General features: G+C 61.6%; 1 protein-coding gene and 1 long non-coding RNA gene across 2 annotated transcripts; one reads left to right on the top strand and one right to left on the bottom strand.

Annotated features, from left to right (window-relative positions):
* The first annotated feature begins 8,357 nt into the window (after window positions 1-8,357).
* HMX1 (H6 family homeobox 1) lies at window positions 8,358-12,802 on the top strand. Its single transcript, XM_025437868.2, has 2 exons — window positions 8,358-8,742; window positions 11,357-12,802. The coding sequence occupies exons 1-2, from the start codon at window positions 8,358-8,360 to the stop codon at window positions 12,010-12,012; spliced, it is 1,041 nt and encodes a 346-aa protein (XP_025293653.1). The 3' UTR covers window positions 12,013-12,802.
* Window positions 12,803-14,537: 1,735 nt separating this feature from the next.
* LOC125754800 (uncharacterized) lies at window positions 14,538-18,485 on the bottom strand. Its single transcript, XR_007409645.1, has 3 exons — window positions 17,575-18,485; window positions 14,913-15,218; window positions 14,538-14,828 (listed from the first exon to the last, which is right to left on the bottom strand). It is a non-coding gene; the product is annotated as an uncharacterized LOC125754800 (long non-coding RNA).
* Between the last annotated feature and the right edge of the window lie 5,603 nt (window positions 18,486-24,088).

The raw sequence follows: 24,088 nt of genomic DNA, 5'->3' as shown, positions 1-24,088 counted from the left end.
ATATAACATAAACGCTCTTTTTCAGGGAATAAAAGGTTGGGGAGACAGCAGAGGCCCTGTCGGGCCTGGGGAGCTGGGCAAGCACGTGGGGGCGCCCTCATCAGCATGGCCCAGGGGCTGCCTCTGGACCCCAGAACCCCTCGCCAGCCTTGGGGGGACTCCCTCGGTCCTTCGGGATCCCTGGGCCTCTCCCCTGCACCCTCCACACCCAGCCCACCGTTGAGGGGCCTGAATGGGCGGTCCCAGCCTCTAGCTCCTTTGCCAAGTCACCCTAACAATTCTTTCTTCCCAGGATATCATTTTGGGACTCTTTTTCCCATTTCTTTCTCTCTCTCTTATTATTTTAGATTGTATTCATTCATTTGACAGAGAGCAAGGGAGAGAGCACAGGCAGGGGAAGCTGCGGGCAGAGGCAGAGGGAGAAGCAAGCTCCCCACTGAGCAAGGAGACCCCCTCCCCAAAGTGGGGCTGGATCCCAGGACTCCGGATCTTGACCTGATCCAAAGGCAGCCGCTTAACCGCCTGAGCCTCCCAGGCGCCCCGCCCCCACAGTCCTTTTTTTTTTTTTAATCCAGTAAAGCTTGCACCTGGTAAAAAACCCAAATTGCGCCCAGATGCACACAGTGTGACAGCTGGATGCCCTCCCGCCCTGTCCCCGTGGGACGGAGCAGCCAGCAGGCCCTGGTCTCTTGGCGTCTCTTCCCAAAGGCAGCCGAGCTGCTGCAAGTGGGTGCCATGGGGCCAGGGGCCTTAGGACAGCACAAATGCATTGTCCCACAACTCTGGGGGCCAGAAGCTCTGGTCAAGGTGTCCCAGAACCGCACTCCACTGAAGGCTCCAGGTGGGATCCGCACAGGGCAGAGGACCATGCAGCAGTCCTCACCCCCAACCCCGCACCTGCCGCTGTCCCTGTGACTTCAGCTTAACCAGTGACATCTGCAATGACTCTTTTCTCCAAATCAGGTCACGTTCTGCAGTGTTGGGGGTTCAAATTCAACACCGGACTGTCGGGGGATACAGGTGAGCCCGTCACAGCAGTACGCGCCAGAGTGCGCGTGAACAAACCCTTGCACAGTACTTATGTGTGTGTACAGACCTATTTGTACTTCCCCCTCTCCCGTTTGCACACATTCTGTGCCCTCCTGTTGCCTTCCCCGAAGCCGATCTCCTGGGAGGGTGGCGGATCAGAAGCACCGGGTCCCCTCCCCAGCTGCCCTGGGTCTATTCCCAGTCACTGTTCCCAGGTCACTATTCCTCGTAAGGGCTCCCGCTGCTCTGTCTTTCCCATCACAGCAGTCCTGCCGTGGTGAGCTACCCCGTGAGCTACCCCGATATCCTCTGCCCTCCCGCCCCCAGTCTTGGGGGAGGCAGTTTTGTGATCCTGGTAAAGCCCCCAGACAGGGTGTGTCCAGAGCTGGGGCTCCGGGAACTCGCTGGGCGTGCAGGAGGGCTGGTGAGGAGTGGGGCTCCCTCCCGCCTGCCCCCAGGAGCGCCCTGCCCTGCAGCAGGGTAGCTGAGCCCCAAAGCGGACATTCCTCAGCCAGATGTTCACGCTGGCACCCTGTGCAGGGTGGGGGAGGAGGAGGCACCAGCACACCCTGCCAGGCCACAGGCATCCAATCCATCCCAGGATCACAAGGGGGGAGCCCAGCCAGAATGTGGGGTTCCCACACTGACTGGTCTAGTCGAGGTTTCCAGAAACTTCCCTCCAGTTCCTGGGAAGGGGTTCCCCACACTGTGGTCATGGCCCTTTGTTCCAGCCCCGTTTCTTCAAATCACTTCCAATCAAGGTCACGGGCAGCCCAAGCTGTCTGAAGGTCCCCAGTGGTTTGGACCACTCTTGAGTGCAAATCTCTGTTCCACTGTGGAAACCAGAACCTGCTTCCCCCTTGAGATGCTCTTCCTATTAGAACCAGACATCCCTGCACCCCCAGCCTTCGAGCTTTTGTGACTGCAACTTGCAGGTCTTTATCAAGGCAGGAAACAGCAGCAGCCAGCAAGGTGTGACTGTGAACACAGAGCCCGTGTCCTGCGAGGAAGACTGTTATCACACTTCAAAAAGGTCCCAAGATGTCCATCTAAGGAGTGTTTTCTCGGGCAGGGCATTAGTTTTGCATACGCAGTTTCCCCTCGCTCCGCTCCGCTCCCCCGTTGTTTATTACGTCCACTTCCAGAGGAGGAGGTGGTGCTCACTGAGTCTTACTGCTGGTCAGTGGCAGGGCCGGGACCCAGATTCACACATTCCCATGAAATGCATTGAAAACAAAAACAAAAACCAGATGGATGGATAAAGGGATGGATAGATGGGCAGATGTGGTAAAGCAAGAAAAGCACCGTGCTAATGGAAGAATCTAGATGGTGGGGATTTGGGTGTTCTCCGACCAATTTTTTCAACTTGTGCATGTTTGGAAGTTTTCAAAATAAAATGTTTTTAAAAATATTTTATTTATTTATGAGAGAGAGAGAGAGAAAGGCAGAGACACAGGCAGAGGGAGAAGCAGGCTCCATGCAGGGAGCCCCAACGTGGGACTCGATCCCAGGTCTCCGGGATCACACCTGGGGCTGAAGGCAGCACTAAACCACTGAGCCACCTGGGCTGCCCTCAAAATAAAATGTTGGGAGAAAATATATCCCTTGGTGAGTGAGAGGTCCAAGGTCTGTTGGGCATCCGTTCCAGGGGGGCATGGGGATCAGGTGGGTGCTTACTCTGAGAAGGGACGGGTCGGGACACAGTCATCAAGCCTGGGGCATGAGTGAGCAGGGGCAGAGAGACCAGCTCCGCCCACCCACGGCCCCCGGCAGGTGTTCCGACAGTTGGAGGTGGAGCAGCCTTCCTGGCATGGCTCCCTGCTCCCTCCCCGCCAAACGGACCCCGCATCTTTTCATCTGTGCCACCAACCCCACAGACTCAGAGTGGTGAGCAGGGCTGGGCCCCTCTGGGGTGCTTCTGTGGGGGAGGGGGTGTCTTCAGGGCTGGCCAGGCAGCCTTGGTGGGGAGAAGTCACCCAGGTAGTGGGGAGTAGGGTGCCCCACAGGCGCCTTGCCGAGCATCCCCACTGCTCCACTGCTGAGGACGCTATCTTACTCCTCCTACCCCCTTTCCCTCCACCCCTGCTCCTCCTTCCTCTGGCTCCCTCCCTCCTCCCTCTGCCCCACCCCTCCTCCTTCACCACCTCCCCCCCCTCCCAGGGAGTGGAACTCTGGGAATCATCCACTAAATACGTTATGAAAATGAGCCTCCTCTTTCCAGTGTTTAAAAGGGGGGCTTTCACAAAGACGGATATGTGGCTAGACCCTTAAAAAAAAAGCAGTCCAAATAATTTCAGACGTTTGGTCTTTTTCAAAGCAAATTTTTAAAATATACACCAAAGACTTGATTGCACCATGATTTCCACTCAGCCCAGACCAGCCCCCGTAGTGGGCAGCACTGCTCTTCTCGCTGGTCAGAGCAGGTTCCTGGGGGGCCAGTGATGGCCCACAAGCACAGTGGACTCAGCAGCCCGGTGGACTCAGCAGCCGAGTTGAGTGCCTGACCGCATATCTGGACAGCTGCAAGGACACTTGGTGCTGGCTGTGATGTGGGGAGCAGACCACTTGACAAGCCACTGAGGATGTACTGGGCTCTCCTCAATCCCCGCTCTGGCCTGTGCACCAGCTGACAGTCACTGGACACTGGAGACAGGGACCCTCTGCTTGGCCACTGCCTGCATCTGAACCCTCCTTTGTGCTTGGCCATCTCTCATCCACCCTGCATGTGGCATCCCTTCCAGGTTACTCCTCCTAAGGCTCAGCCCAGCCACCTCCCCAGTTAAACAATCTTCAGTGGCTCCCCATTGCTTTACAAACTAAGAACCATACTCTCTAGCTTTCCGTGCACCAGCCCTCTTGACTCAACTGTGTCTATCCCTGCTTTCTGCACCCCAGCAGCTCTCCCACATCATGCTGCCCTCGCTTCCACCCCCCTTCATCTCCCTGCCTGTGGTGGTATGAAGATATGAGAACACGGACACTGGCAGAGCTGCTCTGAAGAATCTGAAGTGCTGCGTGAGGTTGCATCTATATAGACCCTTTCAACCCAGGAGTGCCATTCTGGGGGCATGCACCAGAATGCATCCCAATGACATACATAATAGCAGAAGCTGGCAGCACCCTAAACATCCCCCAAAGGGGCAGTCAACTATCCCTGGGCCTCGCAGTGTCTTTTCCTGACCGACTACAGATTTCTCAACCCATAATCTGACGGCCCTCTTACTGACAGATGGGGTCCAAGGCCCCTCGTCTTGAGCCTTGAGGGGCCCTCGGCCTGCAGCGGTCCACAGAGGATGGACCCCAGAGGAGCGATGCTCTGAATTTTCAGGTCAGGCTCTGTGTCCCTCTCCCTCTACCCCCTCCATGCTTCTTCTGGAAACCCAAGTAGTGTGAGAGCCAGGTCACGTGGAGAGGACCCTTGTGGGGCTTCTTCAGCTGACTCCAGCCTCAGCCCTCAGACGGATGGGCCACTGGGGCTTCAGATGCATCTGGACCTCACCCCCGACCCCCACGTTCAAGTCTTCCAGCTGAGGCCCCAACATCGTGCCCTGGAGATGAGCCACCCTCAACCCACAGACCCCATAAGCCACTAACATTGATTATTGTGTTACACCACCAAGTTTTGGGGAAATGTGTGACTGCAGTCATAGGAACCAGAACAATGGCATACGTGGCTGTTGGGTTAGTACATAGCGATTTAAAAATCAGTATGAAAAATAAAATAAAATAAAATAAAATAAAATAAAATAAAATATAAAAATCAGTATGACATTTACCAGCACCCGTAGATCTCAAATTTGCACTTTAACCCCCCCCCAAAAGAGAGAAAGAGATAGGGGAGATATGTAATGTAAATTAATACACAAGAGCATGTATGTAGGATGGCATGAGGGGGAGCTAAGGACAAATGGGATTGGGGTCAGAGATGAAGGAAAAGTAAGACAAAAATCTGAATTTAAAAGTGGACATTGCCCAAAATTATTTTTTTTAAAGAAAGCTTATTGAGACCAAACACAACAGGTGGTGGCCGGCTGCAGTTTGCTGACTCCTGATCCAAGCTGCTGGGATTATTTGCACTAGCACTTCTTTGCATTAAGGGGCATCCGTGGTTACCAGCCCTGAGTTCGGCACTTGGGACATGGGGGACAAGGCACGGTCCCTGCTCCCCTGCTGGCTGTCCAGATGAGAAGAGCACGGGTATCCTCTAGGACCATTTGCTGGGATTCTACAGGGCCCCCCCTGCACTGGGGAGAGAGAGTTGGAGGAGTAAGCGAGGAGGAGAGTGGACACAGAAGGAAGGGCAGCTGTGGAGGTACTTCACACAGATGGAGACAGAGAGGTGACAGCCTGACTTGGAGGCTCTACTCTTCTGCACCAGGAGTCCCTCCGCCCCGTGCTCACTCATGGGTGACAGAAAACTTGAGCTCTGGCCCCTTGAGCGCCAGAAATCCCGCTCAGGTCAGGGCCTGACAGAGCCGTCTGGAAAAGGTGTCGGGACCACCGACTGCCCCTGGAGGCTGTCCTGGGCTTGAGAACAGCCAGCCCCTCGGAGCTGGCCGCCCGTCTGAACGCACAAAGCCTGCTCGAGGCAGTGATCCCCGGCTCTGGCTCGGTGAGCAATCCTGTCTCAGAACCCGCCTCTCCCCCCAGCTCAACGAGGGGCTGCCTCGGTCTGGTCTCCAGGGCTCTGGCTCTGGGACCAGCGCTGCTGGGCACCCCAACCGCTGCGGGTTGCTGCCTGCGGCTGCAGGGAAGCACCTCCGAAACCCCCAGAAGGCTGGTGCTGGGAGCCGGAGAGAAGGCCCACTCTCCTCCGCTCAGTTCAGCCTGTCTCCTCCCTCGCCTCCCACCCCCACCGTCCCCACCTCTGTGCAGCAGAGACAGTGGGGTGACCCTGGTGGTGCCCTGTACCCACACTCGCTCCCCATCCTGGGCGCACCCAGCCTCCCTCCCAAGAGCTTGCCTTGGCAGGGCACTTACTACTACCGGAGGTTCATAGAAGAAACCTGAGCAGAGGTGAGGTTGGCCACACAGCCCAGAGCAGAGGGAATCAAAACCCAGGCTCCCCAGGAAGCCCCCACTCTTAAGATGCTTAGAAATGAGAGTGACAGCACCAATCTCTCCTGCTTGTGGTTCAAGAAATGTGCTGAATGTGGGCCCAGGACACCTTGCCTAACATAGGTAGTTATCTGGAAGGCACCCATCCTTACATCCACTGTCTTTTTATCCCCGTCCCTCTCTGGCCTCCGTCTCCTTAACTATCAGAAGTGCACTCAGATTAGACGGTGTCGGTGTCTAACCTGGGGCTAGCACTTCTCTTCCCAAAGGGCTGAGGCTGCCATTTCTGTCGGGGCTTAGCCTCTTCTGGATCCATCCTCAGGAGTTTCTCTGACCCTGGGTGCCCTCGGGAGACCGGGCTCTATCCACGTTTGCTAAGTGTCCTTATCTATGCAAAGTGGGAAGAGCCCTCATCCTTGTCTGCCTCCAGGCTGTGGTAGTCCTGGTATTTGGTGGTCTTTGCCCCTTCTGGGGCCAGAGAAGGTGGGTCCTGCGTAGGGTTCTGGAGACTGAAGGAAAGCACTCCCCATGTCCTTCGCAGCACCGGGAGTTGGCAGAGTGGTGAGCGGGTGACCAGGGGAAGCTGGCTCCTCAGCAGGTAGGGCATTACACGCACTCAGGACACGGAGGGGTGCATGGCCCCACCAGGAGGCCAGCAGAGTCCCAGGGCTATGCCTTGTCGGGGCCTCACCACTTGGTGCCCTGATCCCATTCCCGGGTATCCGCGACCCTGCGGTGAGGGGCCCTAAGCCCAGAGCACTGGAATGGGAGGCCTGCCAGAGCCACTTACCCTCGGGGATGGTCTCTCCCCTCCTCGCCTCCGTTTTCCTCTCTGGAAAATGGGGTTGATGCTTCCGCCGAGGTGGCTGATCGGGAGCTTGAAGCGAGTCGGGAGCTGGGCCTGCAGCCCTCCCGGGAGAGCGGGGGCAGCACGCGGTTGGAGCGAAGGCGCCCGGCTGGCACCGGGGGGCAGGATGTATCTCTCCGAGAAAACCCGCGTCCGATGAAACCGGCCCCACCCGCGCGACCGCGCTGCGAGCCGGGTCACAGGGTCGCTCCTGAGCACAGTTCCGAGAGTGGCGGGGGACGCCATGCACTTTTGTCATCGTGCGCCCTGCTGCAGAAATGGGAGGAGACTCCCCACGGGTTCGCAGTCTAGAAGCGGAGGCTCCGGGAGGGAGGTGGCCTGCCCCCAAGACCTCCGCGACCTGGGGCAGTGGCTGTCGTCCCCCCGCGAGGCCCGGGCTCCCGGGGAGGGGCGGCGGGATGCTGGGGAGGGGCGCTCACCCCGCGGGCTTTGGGCGCGCAGCGGGCAGGCAGGGCCACGCGAGCGGGGGTGGAGGCGAACCCTTCCTTACGTCCTGGGCCTCAGCCTGGGAACTGGAGACTTCTATGGCATCACATTTGGCATGGAAAGCATATTTTATTAAGTGTAAATATTGAAATATGCCGCAGCTTTGCAGCCCTGACACCCGGAGTCTTACAAAAAAATGGCTGTGACCCAGCCTCTTACGGTTCCTTGGAAGTCCCGGGGTCTTCAGGCCCCCGTGCACACGCACATCCACACACACGTGCACACACGCACATACCACACTCGCGAGCGCGCGCACAGTTACTCACGCTTGGTCCCACACTCTCCCCGCGGCCCGGCAATTACGGCCCCGGCCGGCCGGTGATTGGCCAGCCCGCCTCTCCTCGGGGCCCGCGGCCAATGGGCGGCCGCTCTGCCGAGGCCCCGCCCCCACAGCCCGCCCCCCGGAGCGGGCCGGGGAACCGATCACGCGGGTCCGGCCCCGCGGCGACCCCCGCCCAGCCCTCCCGCCGCCCGCCCTCGGCCGCGCTCCGCCCGCGCGCTCGGCCCCGGCCCGCCCGGCCCCGGCCCCGGCCCCGGCCCCGGCCCCCGGCGGCGTCTCCCGGCCGCGGCCGTGCTCCCGTCCCGCCGCCGCGTCCTCCGGCTGCGCCCGCGGCCCGCGCGGCCCCGCCCCTCCCCGCCCCCCCGCCCCTCCCCGCCCCCAGCGGGCCGGCCCGGGCGGCGACCAGCGCGGCGACGTGAAAGGCGAGCGAGGCGGCTGCCCGGCCGGCTGTCGGCGTGCACCCCTCCCGGCCCAGCCCAGCCCGCGCGGAGCCGGGGCCCGACGCCTGCGCTCCGGCGGCCGCTCCAGGGCCGGCCCGCGTGCGCCCGGGGCCGCGCGCCACTGTCCCGCCGGGAGCCCCGAGCAGCCCCGAGCAGCCCCGAGCAGCCCGCGGAGCCCGCGGAGCCCGCGGCCGCGATGCCGGACGAGCTGACGGAGCCCGGGCGTGCCACGCCGGCCCGCGCCTCCTCCTTCCTCATCGAGAACCTGCTGGCGGCCGAGGCCAAGGGCGCCAGGCGCGCGGCCCAGGGCGGCCGCGAGGACGAGGAGGACGACGACGACGACCCGGAGGACGAGGACGCAGAGCAGGCGCGGCGGCGGCGGCTGCAGCGGCGGAGGCAGCTGCGCGCGGGCGCGGGGCCCGGCGGGGAGGCGCGGGCGCGGGCGCTGCTCGGGCCGGCGCTGGGCCTCGGTCCCCGGCCGCCCCCCGGCCCCGGGCCGCCCTACGCGCTGGGCTGCGGCGGCGCCACGCGCTGGTTCCCTCGGGCGCACGGCGGCTACGGAGGCGGCCTCAGCCCTGACAGTGAGTGGGGCGCGGCGGGGCGGCCGGGGGGGCCGGGGCCGGGGGCTGGGGTCCGCCGGAGGCCTCTCCGGGCCGCTCGCCTCCCTGCTCGTGCGTAGCGGGGCCCCCGCGGAACCCCGGCCTGGGCGGGCTTGGAGGCCCCCTCCCCGGGACAGGGTCCCCGCCTGGGCCCCGGCGTCACCCGTCGCCGCGCTCTGCGGTCCCGGGGCGGCTGGAGAGCCTGCGAGGAGGAGCCTGGGGACCGGGGACGCGGGCGGCTCGGAAGAGCGAGGGAAGGGAGTCGGGAAAGAGAGGGAGCAGCAGAGGAAGGGATGGAGGAAGGAAGGGATGTGGGGAGGAGTGAGAGAGGACCAGACACAGACAGAAGCCCGCGGGTGATGGTGAGGAGCCAGGGAGCTAACGGGCAGGAAAGAAGTGAAGACAAAGTAGAGTCCCCTGGGGAAATGTGAAGGGGCTGGAGCAGAGGGAGCCATCGTTGGGAGGGCCGCATAGTGGAGGGGATCATCTGTGCCCCCAAATCCCATCTCCCCCGAGAGCTGCACACATGCACACAGGGGCTGGGGCCTGCTGGCCCCCCTCTCAGTCCCCCCAGACCGAAGCCCCCAATCCCACCCCTCTCATCCTTTTCTGCCCCTCCCCCTCCTATGCCTTTGTTCCCTGCTGAGGGCTCAGAGGCTGGGAGTGGGGGGTTCGGAGCTGCTCACCCCTTTAGCCCTGAGTTCTGCTCCCTCTCCCCGGGGCTCGCTGCCTCTCTCCAGGGCCTGCCCTTTGGAGGAAGACCCCTGGGAGGAACACCAGGAAGCCATTCCAACTCTGTCCCCATACACAGACACACACACACTCAGTCCCTGCCAGCTGTGGACTCTTCCAGGCTCTTGTTCCGAAATCCGTTAGTGTATGCTGGGGGTGGGGTGGGCAGGCCCCTCTCACCTCGTGGATAAACCCCCCTCTCTGAAGTGGGAGTGACCCTTTTCCAAAGGGACCCACCTTACAGACCCCATGCCCGGAAAAGTCTGGGCATACACTTTCACATACACTGGATCTGGGCTCAGTGGTTTCCTGAAATCAAGTGATCGCATTTAGTGCCCCTCTGGGAGTGTTTCTGAGAAGGTCTGTTTGGGTGGAATGTAGTCCCCACCTTGCCCCAGGCTTTTCTCCCCCTGCAGCCCAGGTGGCAGCTCCTCAAGATGTGGCTTCTTATTTCGTGCAATGCGGGTTACGGTCGGGGTTTTCCACCAGAACCGGCAGGCCTGGCGTGGTGACTTGTGGTAGTGCATGGGTCTCTGTGAGTCTCAGGGCTTGGGGTGTCATGGGGAGGCAGAGGCTCCTCGTATCTGGTAGCACACACCACAGGGGTTGGGCAGGGGCACAGGGGTATGGCCCAAGCCACATACACAAGCCCACCGGTGTTTGCACACCTTGTAAACACACTGCCAGCACAGCACTGGCTTCGGAGGGCTGGAGGGGTCAAACTCCACGTAGACTGCCCACCTGCCAAGCCTTGGCAGAGAGGGGGGGCTCGGGCCAAGGCGAGGCAGAAGGGCAAACTGGCCCCGGTTGGCCTGAATCTCGAAGGCTGGCTGCTGCAGTCTTCAAGCGGGGGCCTGGAATCTGGACAAGCACCCGCATCGCGGGCAGATTCGTTTGCCTGGAGGCACTGCCCCTTGCCAGTCCTGGGGAGGGCATCTTCTTACTTGCGGGAGATCAAGTGGAGCCCCTGGTATTTGGAGCATGAGCTCAGGAACCCCTGTGGACCTCTGTAACCCCAAGCCCACAGGCTCAGCCACGGCTGCTGCGGTGGTTGGGGTGCTGCTGCGCGGAGGCCGCTGTGTGTTTTTGCAGAGCCCCATTTGTATGCGCCCTTTGAGCATGATTAGGGGGAGTGCAGACTCTCAGGTCTCTGTGGGCATTTGGGTGACAGGTGCAGGAAATGGGGACGGAGTGGGTATGCTAGTGTCACCTAGAGTTTTGTTTTGGGGATCCTTTGCATTTGTTTATTCTCCTTCTACGGAGTGATTCCATGCAAGCGGGAATTTCGCCTAGGCTACTGGCCACTGAAAGTGGATGGGGAAGGCCACTGCAGGTCTTTATTTCTGTGTCTGGGGGGCCTGGTGTGGGGCCCAGCGCTGGAGACTCGGGTGCCCTTGTGCTGTTTGTTTTCCAGCGCGTGCAGATCTGGGAAGGACATCTTTCCTCCCATGCGGGCGGGGGTCGTTCCTGCCAGGCTTTTCTGTGTTTCAGCGCGGAGCCAGTAGTTTTGAGAATCTCTCTTCTTTCTGTGTTTCTGTTTGCATTTTTGTGTTTCTTTTCTCTCCTTTTTCCTCTGTCGTGTTGGGGGGGTGGGATGTGCAGTTCTGAGCGAGAGTGTTACCAGCCTGTTGGTTTAAGGGACTGGGTATGGCTCTCGGGTCTTCAAGCTCACTTCTCCTGCCTCTGCCTTTCCACATCCCTGGGTGAGATCTGGAGACAGCGGTGAGGGACGCAGGGCCCCGCGGGGGACCATTCCCCTGCCGGCGGCTCGGGTGAGCCCTGGGTCGGGGGGAGCCGCCGGCCGCAGCGATTGGGCCTGGGGATCAGCCCCGGAGCCAACCGTGTGCCCCTCTCTCCCCTGCAGCCAGCGACCGGGACTCACCGGAGACGGGCGAGGAGATGGGCCGCGCCGAGGGCGCCTGGCAGCGAGGCCCCGGGCCCGGAGCGGTGCAGCGAGAGGCCGCGGAGCTGGCAGCGCGGGGCCCGGCGGCCGGCGCGGAGGAGGCGGCGGAGCTGGCTGAGGCCCCGGCGGCGGCGGGCGAGGCGCGCGGCGGCGGCGGCGTGGGCGGCGGTCGCAAGAAGAAGACGCGCACGGTCTTCTCCCGCAGCCAGGTCTTCCAGCTCGAGTCCACCTTCGACCTGAAGCGCTACCTGAGCAGCGCGGAGCGCGCGGGGCTCGCCGCCTCCCTGCAGCTCACCGAGACGCAGGTCAAGATCTGGTTTCAGAACCGCCGCAACAAGTGGAAGCGGCAGCTGGCGGCCGAGCTGGAGGCGGCCAGCCTGTCCCCGCCGGGCGCGCAGCGCCTCGTCCGCGTGCCGGTGCTCTACCACGAGAGCCCCCAGGCCGCGGCCGCCCCCGGGCCCCCCGCCGCCGCGCTGCCCTTCCCGCTGGCGCCCGCCGCGCCCGCGCCGCCCCCGCCGCTGCTCGGCTTCCCCGGGGCCCTAGCCTACCCGCTGGCCGCCTTCCCGGCCGCTGCCTCCGTGCCCTTCCTGCGGGCGCAGATGCCTGGCCTGGTGTGAGCCGCACCCGCTGGGCCCACTCCCCGTGGCCGCCGGGGACCTCCTGGGCGGCCCAGGGAGAGCTGGGGAGGGCTGGGGCGCTCCAGGGCCCCTCTGCGCCGGAGGGCGGGCTGTGCGCTGGCCACAGCCCTGGCCGAAGGAAGCGCGTCCAGAATGTAACGGAGATGTCTTCCAGCGGCTCCCAGACAGGCTGGACCCCTGGCAGGGAAGAGGGCATCACAGAGAGACAGTGCGCCAGGCAGCCCAGAGCCCCTGCAGGACGGGCCCCAGCCTGGCAGCAAGTTCACACAACCCCGCTGCAGCCAGCGAGTGCCCAGGCCCAGGCCGCTGCCTGGGCCGCAAACAGGCTGTCCGAGTGCTCCCGGGTGACTGCTCCCCAACACAGCCCCCACCCTGACATGAACGTCCCTTCCCAGGACTGTGCAGGCCCCCCGAACAGTGGGCCTCCGGGAGGACTGTGATAAGCCTCGTGGCCTTGCCGGTGGGCCCAGCAGAGGGAGAACCCCAGGGAGAGCACCCTGTGAGGGAAAGGGGCAAAGACCCGGCGGGGTTGTACTTCTGTCAGAGTGTCCCTTCCGAAGACAGGGCCGGACTGGGGCATCTCTCCTGGGCCGTGGCCTCCAATTCTTCTGGCGAAGACTTTTTTTAAAAATGAATCTACTTATTTGCGTATGGAATAAAAGGGACTTTTCTGGACTGTTTCTGCTGATTTGTGATCCCAGGGGCAGGGCTCCTCCTCTGGTAGCAGCTGCCTTGGGTGCCAGCTGTCCCTCCTTCCTGGAGCTCTGTGCACTGCTGACCAAGGACCGAGGACCGGTGGGAAGGTGGAAAGGACAGGAAGGGTCAAGGTCTGGGGACTCCCAGCTCAAGCCCCCACACCTGGCTCCCAGCAGGACCTCAGGGAACTTTGTGGCAGGCAAGGTAAAGGGGAGGGGAGAAGGAGGGGACTGTGTGTCCAAGGTCCCATAGTCCAGAGGCCTCCACAAAACCCAGAAGCCATGAGTCAAGTGAAGGTAGAACCTTTCGGTGCTCTCCTTCGGCATAAGGGGTGCTGGCTGTGTAGTCCCCCACACCTGCTGCCCCCTTCGCTGAGAGCCATCTCTAACCATATGGGGTTTTCTTTTGACCAAAACAAAACCCCAACACTCCCTGCAACACTCCCCAAAGATGGGGAAGGCTGCTCCCCAGCCTCTCCTCACCCGCTGGACCATCTGCAATCTCTGGCAAGCTTGGGAGGGTTCAGACCTGTGGGCAAAGCCCCAGCTCAGGGCCTGAGTTTATGAGCTCCTAACAAAAGCTTATTCTGATAGTCTGGAGTACAGGGGCTGTCCAGCCTCCACTGGCCCCAAGATAGACCGTTACAGGGTGAATACTGGGTCCCCTGCACAGGGGGTGAGGTGATGGACTCTGTATTGGGTGTGCTTCTCTGGCTGGGGAGAGAGGTCATCTGCAGCTAGAAAGGGTCACCTCTAGCAGAACCGAGGCCCCTTGAAAACCTGTCTCTGTCTCAGCTTCTGGCTCCCAGGTTGAGATGCACAGCAACCGGGCCACACTGGGGCCTCGGTGTTCTCAGTGGTGGCGCCAGACGGCCCAGAAGGCGCCACAGGGGTCTTCCCTGGGCTGGCGACCCATCTGTCTGTTTGCCCCTGCCATCCAGCTCCCTGACCCGGAATCATCCCCTGCCCCAATGCCAGTCAGCTCCCAGTGCCCAGAGGCCAGGCCCAGAAAGTGTGGCTCCCTGGGGGGGGGGAGCCTATGGCTTAGGCGGTCCTTGCCCCTCTGGGTGGCTGCCTTCCAGCGCAGTGCCTGCCTGCAGCACAATGGCATAGAGATTCCCAGGGTCCCTCCGCCCAGCCCAGCCTCCTCCTCAATAGGTGCATTTACAGTGACCACCTCAGCCTTCCCTGAGTCTTTCCGGGGCTGGCTATCCTCTTTTTTGGGTGGGTGGGTGGGGGGGGGGTAGGGGGGAGCAGACCCACGCTGTTTTCCAAAATAGGTTTCACTGGACTTTAGGAAGTACCTATAATCTACTTCAATAAAACAAATTTGGTGTTATTTCCAAAGGCTGCGGCTCCCGGTCAGCGGCCAAGGGGGATATGGGGTACCCAGGAGTCTCCTCTCGCTGCCGCTCCAGGGCCAGCACAGACACATCCCTTCATCTCTGCTCCATCCCACTCTCCCCACCTTCAAAAGCCCTCCACACTCCCACCTGGGGCCCTTCTCTGTTCTTCTGTTGCTTTCGTGGTGGCCTCAGACTGTCTGCAGATGCACCACTGCCAGTTCTGGTAAGGATACCACAAACCCGCCTGGGCAGAGGCCTCTGGGGCCAGCGCAGGTCCTGCAGGGAGCTGCCATCCACTCTGGCTCTCTGCCTTCTCGAACCAGGCAGGTTCCAGTGCTCCAGGAACACCCTCTCCACCGTACAGACAGGAAATGGTTTTCGGGAACAGCTTTGGTCATGGGGACTTTGGGACCTCAAGCGGGACAATGAAAGCCCAAGTCAGAGAGGTTATCACTACAACGCAACCATTTTATTTAACTTTGTGGCCAATGAGGGCACAGTTCCAAGGTGGCCTGGCGACCTCCGCTCACCACTGAGCACCTGTGGCGGAGAGGTCTTGAGGAGGAGGGTCGCCTCTGCAGTAGGTCTCCAGCAGGTGTCCCTGGAGGCTGCCAGGGCCACAGGTGCAGGAGAAGGTGGAGGAGAGTGCAGATGCCTTGTCTAGAAACTCCCCTCTGCCTCCCAGGAAGCCAGTCAGCCAGCAGACCCGTCCAGACCTTCAGTCGTCACCTGGACACCCAGCCTGTGTCCGTCACTGCCTCAAACAGAGAAAGGGTCCATAGCTGCAAATTCAGTGGAAGAAGGGCTACGGCTTTCAATGGAATAGTGAAAAGCTGACCTGTAGAGAGGGTTCCTTGCCTGTGGGCTCTGAGGTCCTCAGCTGGAGGGAGCCAGGAGGTAGAAAGAGGGGCTGTCTGCTGTGTGGGTGGGGCTAGGAGCCAGGAGCCCAACTTTGAAGCACAGACAGTGGGTGCAAACTGGAGTCAGTCCGGCTGGGCTCACGAAGCTGGCTCTGCCCCATACTGAGCCAGCATCCTGGGTGTCTCAGCAGGGCTAACACGAAGCCCAGGAAGCCCTAGAGGGCGCGCGGGACCAGGCTCCAGCAGCATCCGTCGCCAGGAACTCGGGGCACGCAGCTCAGCTCCTGGAAGAAGACGAATGTCTTCCAGGTCTTTCTACCACACCTGCCCTCCCTGCTCTTGAACCCACCTCACCTCTTTCTTAAAAGCAAGGGCCATTCCCTGCCACGGTGGACTGCCCTGGGGCTGCAGATTGCAGAGTCCCTGAGCCTGGGCAGGGCCAATAGGTCCTGGACACCTGGGGCATGCCCACCCCCTCAGTGACTTTGAGCAAATCCCTCCTGCCTCCAGGGCTTGGTTTTCCCCAAGACAGACCTGTGTGAGGATGGTGGTCTATAACCTATAAAGGCTTCATTTTCTCTGACCCAAGCAAGATGACAAGGTACCCCAGGCCAGTGGGGACACCCTCCCACAATGATGTGGGATCGGGGGAATGACCCTGTGGGCACCTCTCACTTCTCTGTCCTGGCACTATGAGAGCTGAGTTCCCACCAGCACTGCCCTGAAAAGAACTTGGAGAACCAGCACCCCCCCCCCCCAGAGCTTGTTTCCAGACCCTGGGAAGGTGGGCAGAACTCACCCTCGAGGTCTTGGGAAGGGCCACTGTGGGCTCAGGGCCCTCCTTGTGTCAAGGGCAAATGTGGACTTGAAGCTGGCAAGCATTTCCCCAGCCAGGTTCCTGCTCCCCATAGAACCAGACATGCTAGAAGCAGACATGCCTGCCCTATTCCTCCCAGAGAGCTGCCCTGCCAGGCCCGAGGCTGGGAGAGTGGGGAGCACCCTGGGCTCTCTCCAGCCTGCCTCATCCAGAACCCTGCTGGGGGAATGATAAGCACCCTGACAACCAGCCCCTCCACTCTGAACCGGGAGCTCTGGCCTTTGTCCTCCAGCCCACCCAGGGCTTCCCACTGAGGTGCCCTTTCAGGTAAGAGCCCATCGGGCCCTTCTCATCAGGCCATGGGTTAGAGGTGCTCTGTGGCCTCCACCCTCCTCCACCAAGCCAGGCCCAGCTGTGTGGGACACGGGCTCCCCGGGAGCTAGGCTATCCAGAAGTTTCTTGGAAAGGGCTGGGAGCTGGTCAGGTGGGCACCGGGAGGGAGGCAGGAAGAGCCAGGTGGGCTCCTGTCCCTGTGTTTCCTGTGTCTGTAGGTGTCTCCCTGCTAAGCATCCTTAGTGGCCTTTTTGCTATTCTCAGAAAGGGGGCCTGAGGCTCAAAGGGGGACAGAGATTGGGGGCAGGGACTGAGAGGTCACTCAGCCCAGAGGCCCTTCTTTCTTTCTTCTACCTTGCTCTAGGAGTTCAGCTACCCATCCTGGCTGCTGACCCGAACTGGGGTTCCTCCCCGCCCCCGAGGGGGCCTACTCAGGCAGGGCCCATTCTTCTTTCCCACCATCTGAAGTATCTGGATCCTTGCCTTGGGCTACTTTGTCCCTCCAGTAGCCAGTGCCGGCATCCACCACCAAGCTGCCTGCCTATGAGGTGGGGCAGGGGGGTGTTTCTCACTAGAAAGTGGGGTCCGGCCTCATTCAATCCGTTAGAAGCATGGCTGGATTTAGTGATCCAAGCCGGGTACCCAAGGTGGCTCGCTCCCCCTCTGGCAGTCTGCCTTCTTGGGGGGGGGCGGGCGGGAGAGGGGGATCTGCCCTGTCCCGACAGTGCTGAGCTCTGAATCTGGACCAGCAGGTCAGACAAAGGCTCAAAGAAACATCAAGAGTCGGAGGCAGCGAGTGGCTTCACAGAGCCCAAGGAACGGAAGGGAGGGCAGCCTGGCTGCGCAGCCCTTGCCGGCTCCCGAAGCTGCTGGCCTCGGTTTTTGTTAGTTTGGTTTTTTTTAAATTATAAAAATAATGGTGTTTATTATTGTTTATCTGGAAATTGACAGGATGTTGTCTGCATTTCCACCATCCAGTGTCAGCTGCTTCTGAGTGTTAGGCCAGACTGTGGATTTACTGTGAGGTGATTTACAGCCGTATGGCTAATTTTAAAAAGTTCTTACCAGTTAAAGATGCACTTATGTATTTACCAGGGAAATGATGTGATGTCTGAGTTTGCTTAAAAATATTGCAACAGAATAAACAAATTAATTAAATAGTAGAATCGAAAGCCAGAGCAGATGGCCCCAGGCCCGTCAGGAGTTGTGGTTAAAATGGGGGGTGGGTACTTGGGGGTTCACTTTGAGGCTTCCTTTACACTTTGTTTTACATTTGAAAACCTCCGTGATAAAAGTGCCTTAAAAAGTGGCCACCGGGGACCAAAAGAGGGATGTGCTGCTGGCGACTGATTCTCTCCTTTCGGGGCGGACTGCCTTCCTCGGATCAGGGGTCTGGCCTCCGTGTGCTGACACCCTGCTTGCTCCCAACCGTTCCCTCCATCTGCAGATCTGTTTCAGTCTCCAGCTTTCCTCTTTCCCACGAAGCTCACCCTGTCTCACCCTTCCGCACGGGTCCAGGAGCCCGCTCCGGCTGCCCGGCTGCCGGGCTGCCCGCGGGAGGCCCCGGAGTCTCTCGGTGGACGCAGCAGGGCGGCAGGACGCCGGCGCTGCCCCCGGAGCACGATCTCCGGCTGTCGGACGCCCGGTGCAGCCCGGCGCGACCCCGCGGCGGCCCCTCCAGTCCGCGGTCGTGTCCTGGGCTCCCCAGTGCTTCCTTGGCGCCCTCGGTCGGTGTCCCTGGGAGCACAGCGCCCGGATTTGTGGCCGAAGCTGGGCCAGGTGGCCCCTGGTTGGCCAGGAGGCCCCCACAGCCTGGGGCTCCATTCCCAGGTGCAGACTGGTCCGAAGGGCGCGCCCCACCCATCCCCTGCTGAGGGCATCAGGTCCGGGACCCCGGGATGTGAGCGCCCAGGCAGGCGGCCCCGGGAGAGGCCGGTGAGGAGCCGGCGAGCTGCGCACAGGGCCCCCGCCCCGAATCACGGGTGTCCCCCGGGTCTCGCAGCCTCCTGGAGGGGGCTCTAGTGGAAGTGACTGACCCGGCGGACCCTGGCGGTGCCTCCCGGACTCCGCCTGTGCGGCTGCGCGCCTCCCTCCTCGCTGGGACTCGGATGGAGCCGGTCTCTGCCTCTGCGTCTCTCTCCATTCCTCCTCCGCTCTCCGCCGTCCAGCTCCCAGGCCAGGGACGTCCCGCCCGAGCGTCCGGCCCCAACGAGCGCGGCCCCCTTTGTTCCATTTGCCCTCCCCGGGACGTGACTGCACCCCCTGGGGGTCCGCCCTGGTGGGAGTCGGGGAGGCCGGGGCCTCCGTTGTGGGTTTTCGTTTCGGGGACGTGTCCGGGACTTAGGCCGGGGGAGGCGCGCACCGTGCGGCGCACGGGCCCGACCGAGGCCGGCGTCGCCCGGTGGGGCTGCGGGGAGGCCGGTACCCGCTGCGCTTCCGGACCCCGCGGGGCCCCTCCCCCGGCCTCGGTGTCCCTCGGGGCTGCCGGAGCTGGAGGGAGAGAGACCCGCCTCCCCGGCCCCGGAAGCGCAAGGCCGCGAACGCCGACACCCTCGCGGGTGGGGGCCCGAGGTCCTCCCGGGGCCCCACCCCTGCCGCGGTCCTTCCGGCCCCGCCTCCACCCTGCCCGCCGGCGCCCGAGCCCCCGCCCGGCCCCCGGGCCCCGCTCACCTGGCGTCGCCGCGGCGTCTCGGAGTCTGGCTCGGCCCCCGGGCCCCGCCCCTCGGTTCTCACCTCGCCCCTTCCCGCCCCGGCTCCCCGCTCCCCCGCCCGGTCCTCTCCTCGCCGGGCCCGGAGCCGCGGCCCCGTCCCGCCTCCGCGCCCCCAGCCGGGAAGCCAGCTCCGGGAGCTCCAGCTCAGGACGGGGCCGGGGGAAGGGAGGTGCCCGCGCCCGCCTGGGTCCCGCAAGGCTTCTGCGAGGAGGCGGCGCCAACCCGAAGGCGGCGCGCAGGTGGGACAGCGGTCGGTTCCCCCGAGGCTCAGCGCTCGGTGGGGGCGGCTACACCCCAGTCTGCGGTTGGCCTCGGGTCTGGCCTCCTCCTTTTCCATTCTTCCCTCCCAGAAGGATGGGGAGCAGAGTTAAGATCGCCGCGCCCTGTACGGTCTTCACCGGCGCCTGCGTGGCTTTGGGAAACTCACTTCGCTTTTCTGAGCGCAGTTCGCCAGTCTGTGGCGCCATCGGGATGCTCAACCCCTTGGTCTGGGCCGCAGAAACAGTCCCGTGACCCCAGCCTCCATTCACATACACAGTCATGGTCCCACTGGTTCCCCAGGACAGCACCCTGGTTCTCCAGCCCGTGCACCCTGTCCGGCAGGCCAGCGTGTGCAGGCACCACGCCCTCCAGGAGCACACTTGCACCGCCTAAGCCGGAAGATGCCATCAGCACCATCACCTGCCCCGCCAGGGTCCAAGCCCCCACTTTCCAAGGCACACAAATCCTCTGCCCTTTGCCTGGTTGTCTGCAGGGACCCCAACATGTCCAAACGCCTGTGCACCCCCTTCCCACCATGGGTAACTGAAGCTCAAGTCCCCACCGCAGAGCTGGCTGCAGGTATTCCGTATCCAGAAGTGGACACAGACCCTGGCCCTAAGCCCTAAGCCGCAGGGCCCTGTTCCACCCACTGCGGGATGGTGGATGCCCGATAAGCCCATCCACCTTCCAGTAGGGCTTTCTTTGGGCTGGGAACTGATCCAGCACTTCACCTGAATTGCCTCAAAAACATTCCTACAATAACCTGGTGTGTGTGTGTGGGTGTCCTCATTTATGAGGAAGATTGGAGTAGCAGTCCAACTCCAGATTGTGCAGGCCACGTGTAGGGAAAGACAGAGTGGTGTCCAGCTCTCTCCAATGAGGAGAAGACAGGAGGCCAGGGAACAGGGAGCGCTCAGCCCATGCCTGGGCCCCAGGCTAAGTAAGGTTGGGGAGACTGGGTGGGTGGGAGCAGCTCTTCACCCCAGAAGGTCTAGGTCCTCAAACTGCTCTCTCTCAATCTTCCCCAAGCCTCCCCCTCTTCCACTAGCACTTTTTGGCCCTACATGGGTCCCCCACAGTGGGAAGGCCTCAGAGTCAGTGCCTCAGTGCCCCAGGCTGTACCCCAGAGGGCCCACACTGCAGAGTGCCTTTCTCGGAGTGTTCTGAGGCCCTCTAGGATGGCTGGCTGGGGTGACCTGTGTGTTGGATCACTGGAGGACAGCCTGGCCAGCTTCCAGCTGGGGTGATGAGGTGGATGGAGGGATGCTGTCCCAATGATTTGTCAGGATTTAGACTGTTTCTGCAGGTGGGGGCTGTGTAAAACTATTTCGTTCTCCTGAGGCAGGTGACAGCCTCTGAGCCACCTCCCCTGCGAAGCCTCAGCCCCCCCTCCCCCCAAAGGGACTCTTGCCAGTCTGGCTCACCTCCTGGTCACATTTTACAGGCAAACCCCATGTGGCCCCCAAGAAAGGCAGAGATAGGCTCCTCAGAAGCCAGAAGCCAGCCTCCTCCCTCCTCTGACCGAGGCCTCTGAACCCAGCAGCAGTTTAGTTCTGCTCCAGGAGGGAGGCCCCAGGCCAGGCCAGGTACCCTGGGAACAAGAGGGGCCACTGCGCCCCTCCCATCACCCCCAGCGTGAAGAGGAGGGGCCGAGAGGCCCGTCTGCTCGGTGCCAGGCCTGAGCTCCTCAATCTCCCACCCCTTCCCCGCGGACTTCCCAGGATCTCTCCTCTGAAAGTCTGATTCTCCGGCAGGGCCTGGCCAGGGAGCACCCAGTACTGGACCCCAGGACGCCCGCCAATCCGCCTGTGACCAAGGGGTGGAGTGTGTGTGTCTGTGGGTGCCTGCGCGTGCCAGTGCCCACCTCTCCCAGCCCGGCGGCGAGGGAGGCCTGACCTGCGGCCAGGGATGGTGAGCTCTGGGTTCCGCCCCGCCGGGCCTCCCGCGTCCTGCCCGGCGGGAGCCCGGCCTCTCGGTGCTGCCTAGGCCTGGGCCCCGTCCGGGCTCTCGGGGCTCCCGCGGGGCGCGGGGAGGGCCCGGGGCGCACCGCAGCCGCGCCGCCGGGTGGGTCCTGCCGGGGTGACCCGGCCCCGCATCCCTGCGCCCCTCGCCCCCTCCCCCCCTCCCGGAGCCGCAGCTCTCGGGCTCGGGCTGCGCGCGGATCGCGGCGTCAGCACATCCGGGCCCCGCTCACCCGGGTTCCAGGCGGTTTCTGAAATCGCGCGAATCCCCTTCCCCCCGGGGGGCGGGGCGCCGGCCCTCGGCCCCCGGCCCCCACCTCCACCCGCCGCGACCCGGGGGCGCATTGATCCCGCGTCTCTGCGCAGCGCATTAGCCCTAATGGTTTCGCTGATGATTCAACTTCTTTTTCGTTAAAAGCCGCCCTCGGTCCTCACCCCTCCTCCGCCCGCCCCTCTCCGGGCCTTGCGGCCCCGGCGCGCCCGCAGCCCCGCGCTTTGGGGGCCCGCGGCCGGGGCGACGCGGCTCCGGGGACTGCCCGGCCGCAGCGCCGCGGGTGTAGACGCCACTGGCGGAGCGCGCGGCGGGCGGAGGGCGCAGGCTCGCTCCGGGGAGGGGCCCCCCTCTGGGACCCCGGGCTCCCCCGCGCGGAGGATGCGGAACCGGGACCGAGCCGCGCGCGGGCAGGGCACCGCCCCATCCAGGAGCTGGGGGAGGCGGCGGCCTCGCGGAGGGGCCGCGGGCGCCGCGGGGACCCCACCCCGGTGGCCCCGGGACCCGCTCCAGGGCGGCGGCCGCGGGAGGGCTCAGGTCGGGGCAGCCGCGGGCAGCCGGACCGCCTGAGCCCCTGCGCGCCCTCCGAGGCCTCCCCCTGGGGAGGGTCCCTGCGGGTTCGCTGGGAAACGCAGTTCGTTGTAGAAAATTCGGAAAATACAGGAAAGGAAAAAAGAACGAGGCACCACGAATCCGACTACCTGGATAGCGAAAGTTTTCAATAATTTGCTTTTTTTCCCCATTATTTTTTTTTAGAACGGGTAGGGCAGGGGCTTGACGCAGAATTCCAACGTTTGACCACGTATTCCTGGGAGGGCTCCCTCCGCTCCTTAAAACTGGAGATACACTTACTTATCGAGAAAAGCACGTATCTTAAAAGTACAATATGATGAGTTTTCACAAATGTGCACACGCGTGTAGCCACCACCTGAATCCGTTTTTTTTTTAAAGAAAAGAAAATCCAATAAATGTCTAGAGGATTTAAATTGAGAGATTCAATGTACCTTCCCCTTCCTCCCTCCCCCTTCCTTCTTGTTCTTGTTACTACTAAAATTTGCCAACATTATTCATGCACACGATTTAAAATGTCCTCTGCTTCCAAGAAAGGAATAAAAGCCACAGCCAGAAAAGATTCCCCACCCCAGCCCCCATCAGCAGACAAGGCTGTCCTTACCCAGGGGCTAGCAGCTCTGTTTGCTCCCACCTGCCCTCACTTCTACAGAGCATGCTTATCCTGTCTTTTGATTTCATTTTTTAATGTTTTGTTTTAATTTTCAAGGGCTCTATCAAGTGCCTGAGGCCCGTCTGGAGATGGAAAGTTCGTTTGCTCACAAGTCATGCTCACACCATCCAGCACTCGCTGTTCTTCCATCCTCCTCCTCAAAATGCTGTCCTCTGACACCCGGTGCTGAGCTGGGGACCCTAGTTCACAGGGCTGCCATCCCATAAATATCCTTGTGCACTAGGTGTAAGCTGCGATCGCATTCTCTGCCCGCCCCCAACGAATTTTCCCGTTTTGTTTTCTTTGTGCCTCCATTCATCCATCCCCAAACTCCCTTCCAGTAAGCCCGTCTTGTTGGGGGATGGAGGGCATGTACACCCAGAGACCTTATGCCTTAGGGTGGAGCACTGGCTAGGGCTCCCCTGAGACCCTCCTGGTCCCGGTTCTGCCTGGGTACCATTGTCAAAGGCCACAGGACCCTGGGCAGCTCTCCTTACTCCCGGCCTCCCAGATTCTCTGAGCCCTCCCACCCCCACGGGGAGCCTTCTGGGTGACTTCGGGGACATGTTTCACTTGCGTTCACACCCTGTGGGCAGGGAATGCAGCAGGTACAGACTCCAGATTTCAAAGCGTCCTGCAGGAATGTGGCCCCTGGCTGGCCCCTGGCTGAGGAGTGAGTTCCTGAGGGTGAATCCTCTATTAGCCTCCCTGGGAAATCTCTTAAGGAGAGGGTCGGGGACTCAGCGCCAGGTAAAACAAACATTTCTTTTTTTTTCTTTTAATTTTTAAGAAGATTTTATTTATTTATTCAGGAGCGATGCAGAGACATAGGCAGAGGGAGAAGCAGGCTCCCTGCATGGAGGGGAGCCCAATGCAGGAATTATCCCAGGACCCCAGGATCACCACCTGAGCCAAAGGCAGATGCTCAACCACTGAGCCACCCAGGTGTACTGAAAGGAAACATGTCTTATCTCCACCAGGACTCCTTCAACTGGATGCTCACCGTATAGTGAGCCTGCCTGGACTTCCACCCCACCTGCCCCCTCGGAGCTAAGTGACCCCTTCCCCACACCCCTACAGCCCTCATGCCCTCTCATCATCCCACTGCTTGGTCTCTATGGTCACTGCTGTTTCTCATCTGATTCCTTTCTGAGGAGCTCTCTGGGGGCAGGAATCAGCCCCTGCCATCCCTGTGAGCTGCTCAGAGGCTGCCCCTGATGGGTGTTTCTTTATCATCAGTGATCTAGTAAATAGTGAGTGGGAGGACTGTGGTTGGATCCTCACACCAACCATGTGATGTGGGCCAGGCCCTGCACAGCCAGTTACCTGGGGGAGTGAATCCAAATCTGTGAAACCCGCCTCTCAAGACTGGTTCTTCATGTAGCGATGAACCCCAGGAGACTGGCCAACCCACTTCTACTGAATGTCTGAGTGGAGGGGCTTCCGCGTGGCTGGGAGAGCCTGTGGGGGGGTGTGGCCACCCAGCGTCTACAGGGACTCGTCGTCCTGCACATGTGTGTTCTATGATAGTAAATCTACCAAAAAAAAAAAATATATATATATATATAAAGAAAGAAA

Source organism: Canis lupus, chromosome 3 (genome assembly GCF_003254725.2).
Source record: "Canis lupus dingo isolate Sandy chromosome 3, ASM325472v2, whole genome shotgun sequence".
NCBI classification, from domain to species: Eukaryota; Metazoa; Chordata; class Mammalia; order Carnivora; family Canidae; genus Canis; species Canis lupus.
This window is presented reverse-complemented; position numbering and strand designations above follow the sequence as displayed.

Coding starts and splice junctions, on each gene's coding strand:
- HMX1 (XM_025437868.2), top strand. CDS start 8,358: ATGCCGGACGAGCTGACGGAGCCCGGGCGTGCCACGCCGGCCCGCGCC. Junction 8,743..11,356: donor AGGCGGCCTCAGCCCTGACA/GTGAGTGGGGCG, acceptor TCTCCCCTGCAG/CCAGCGACCGGGACTCACCG.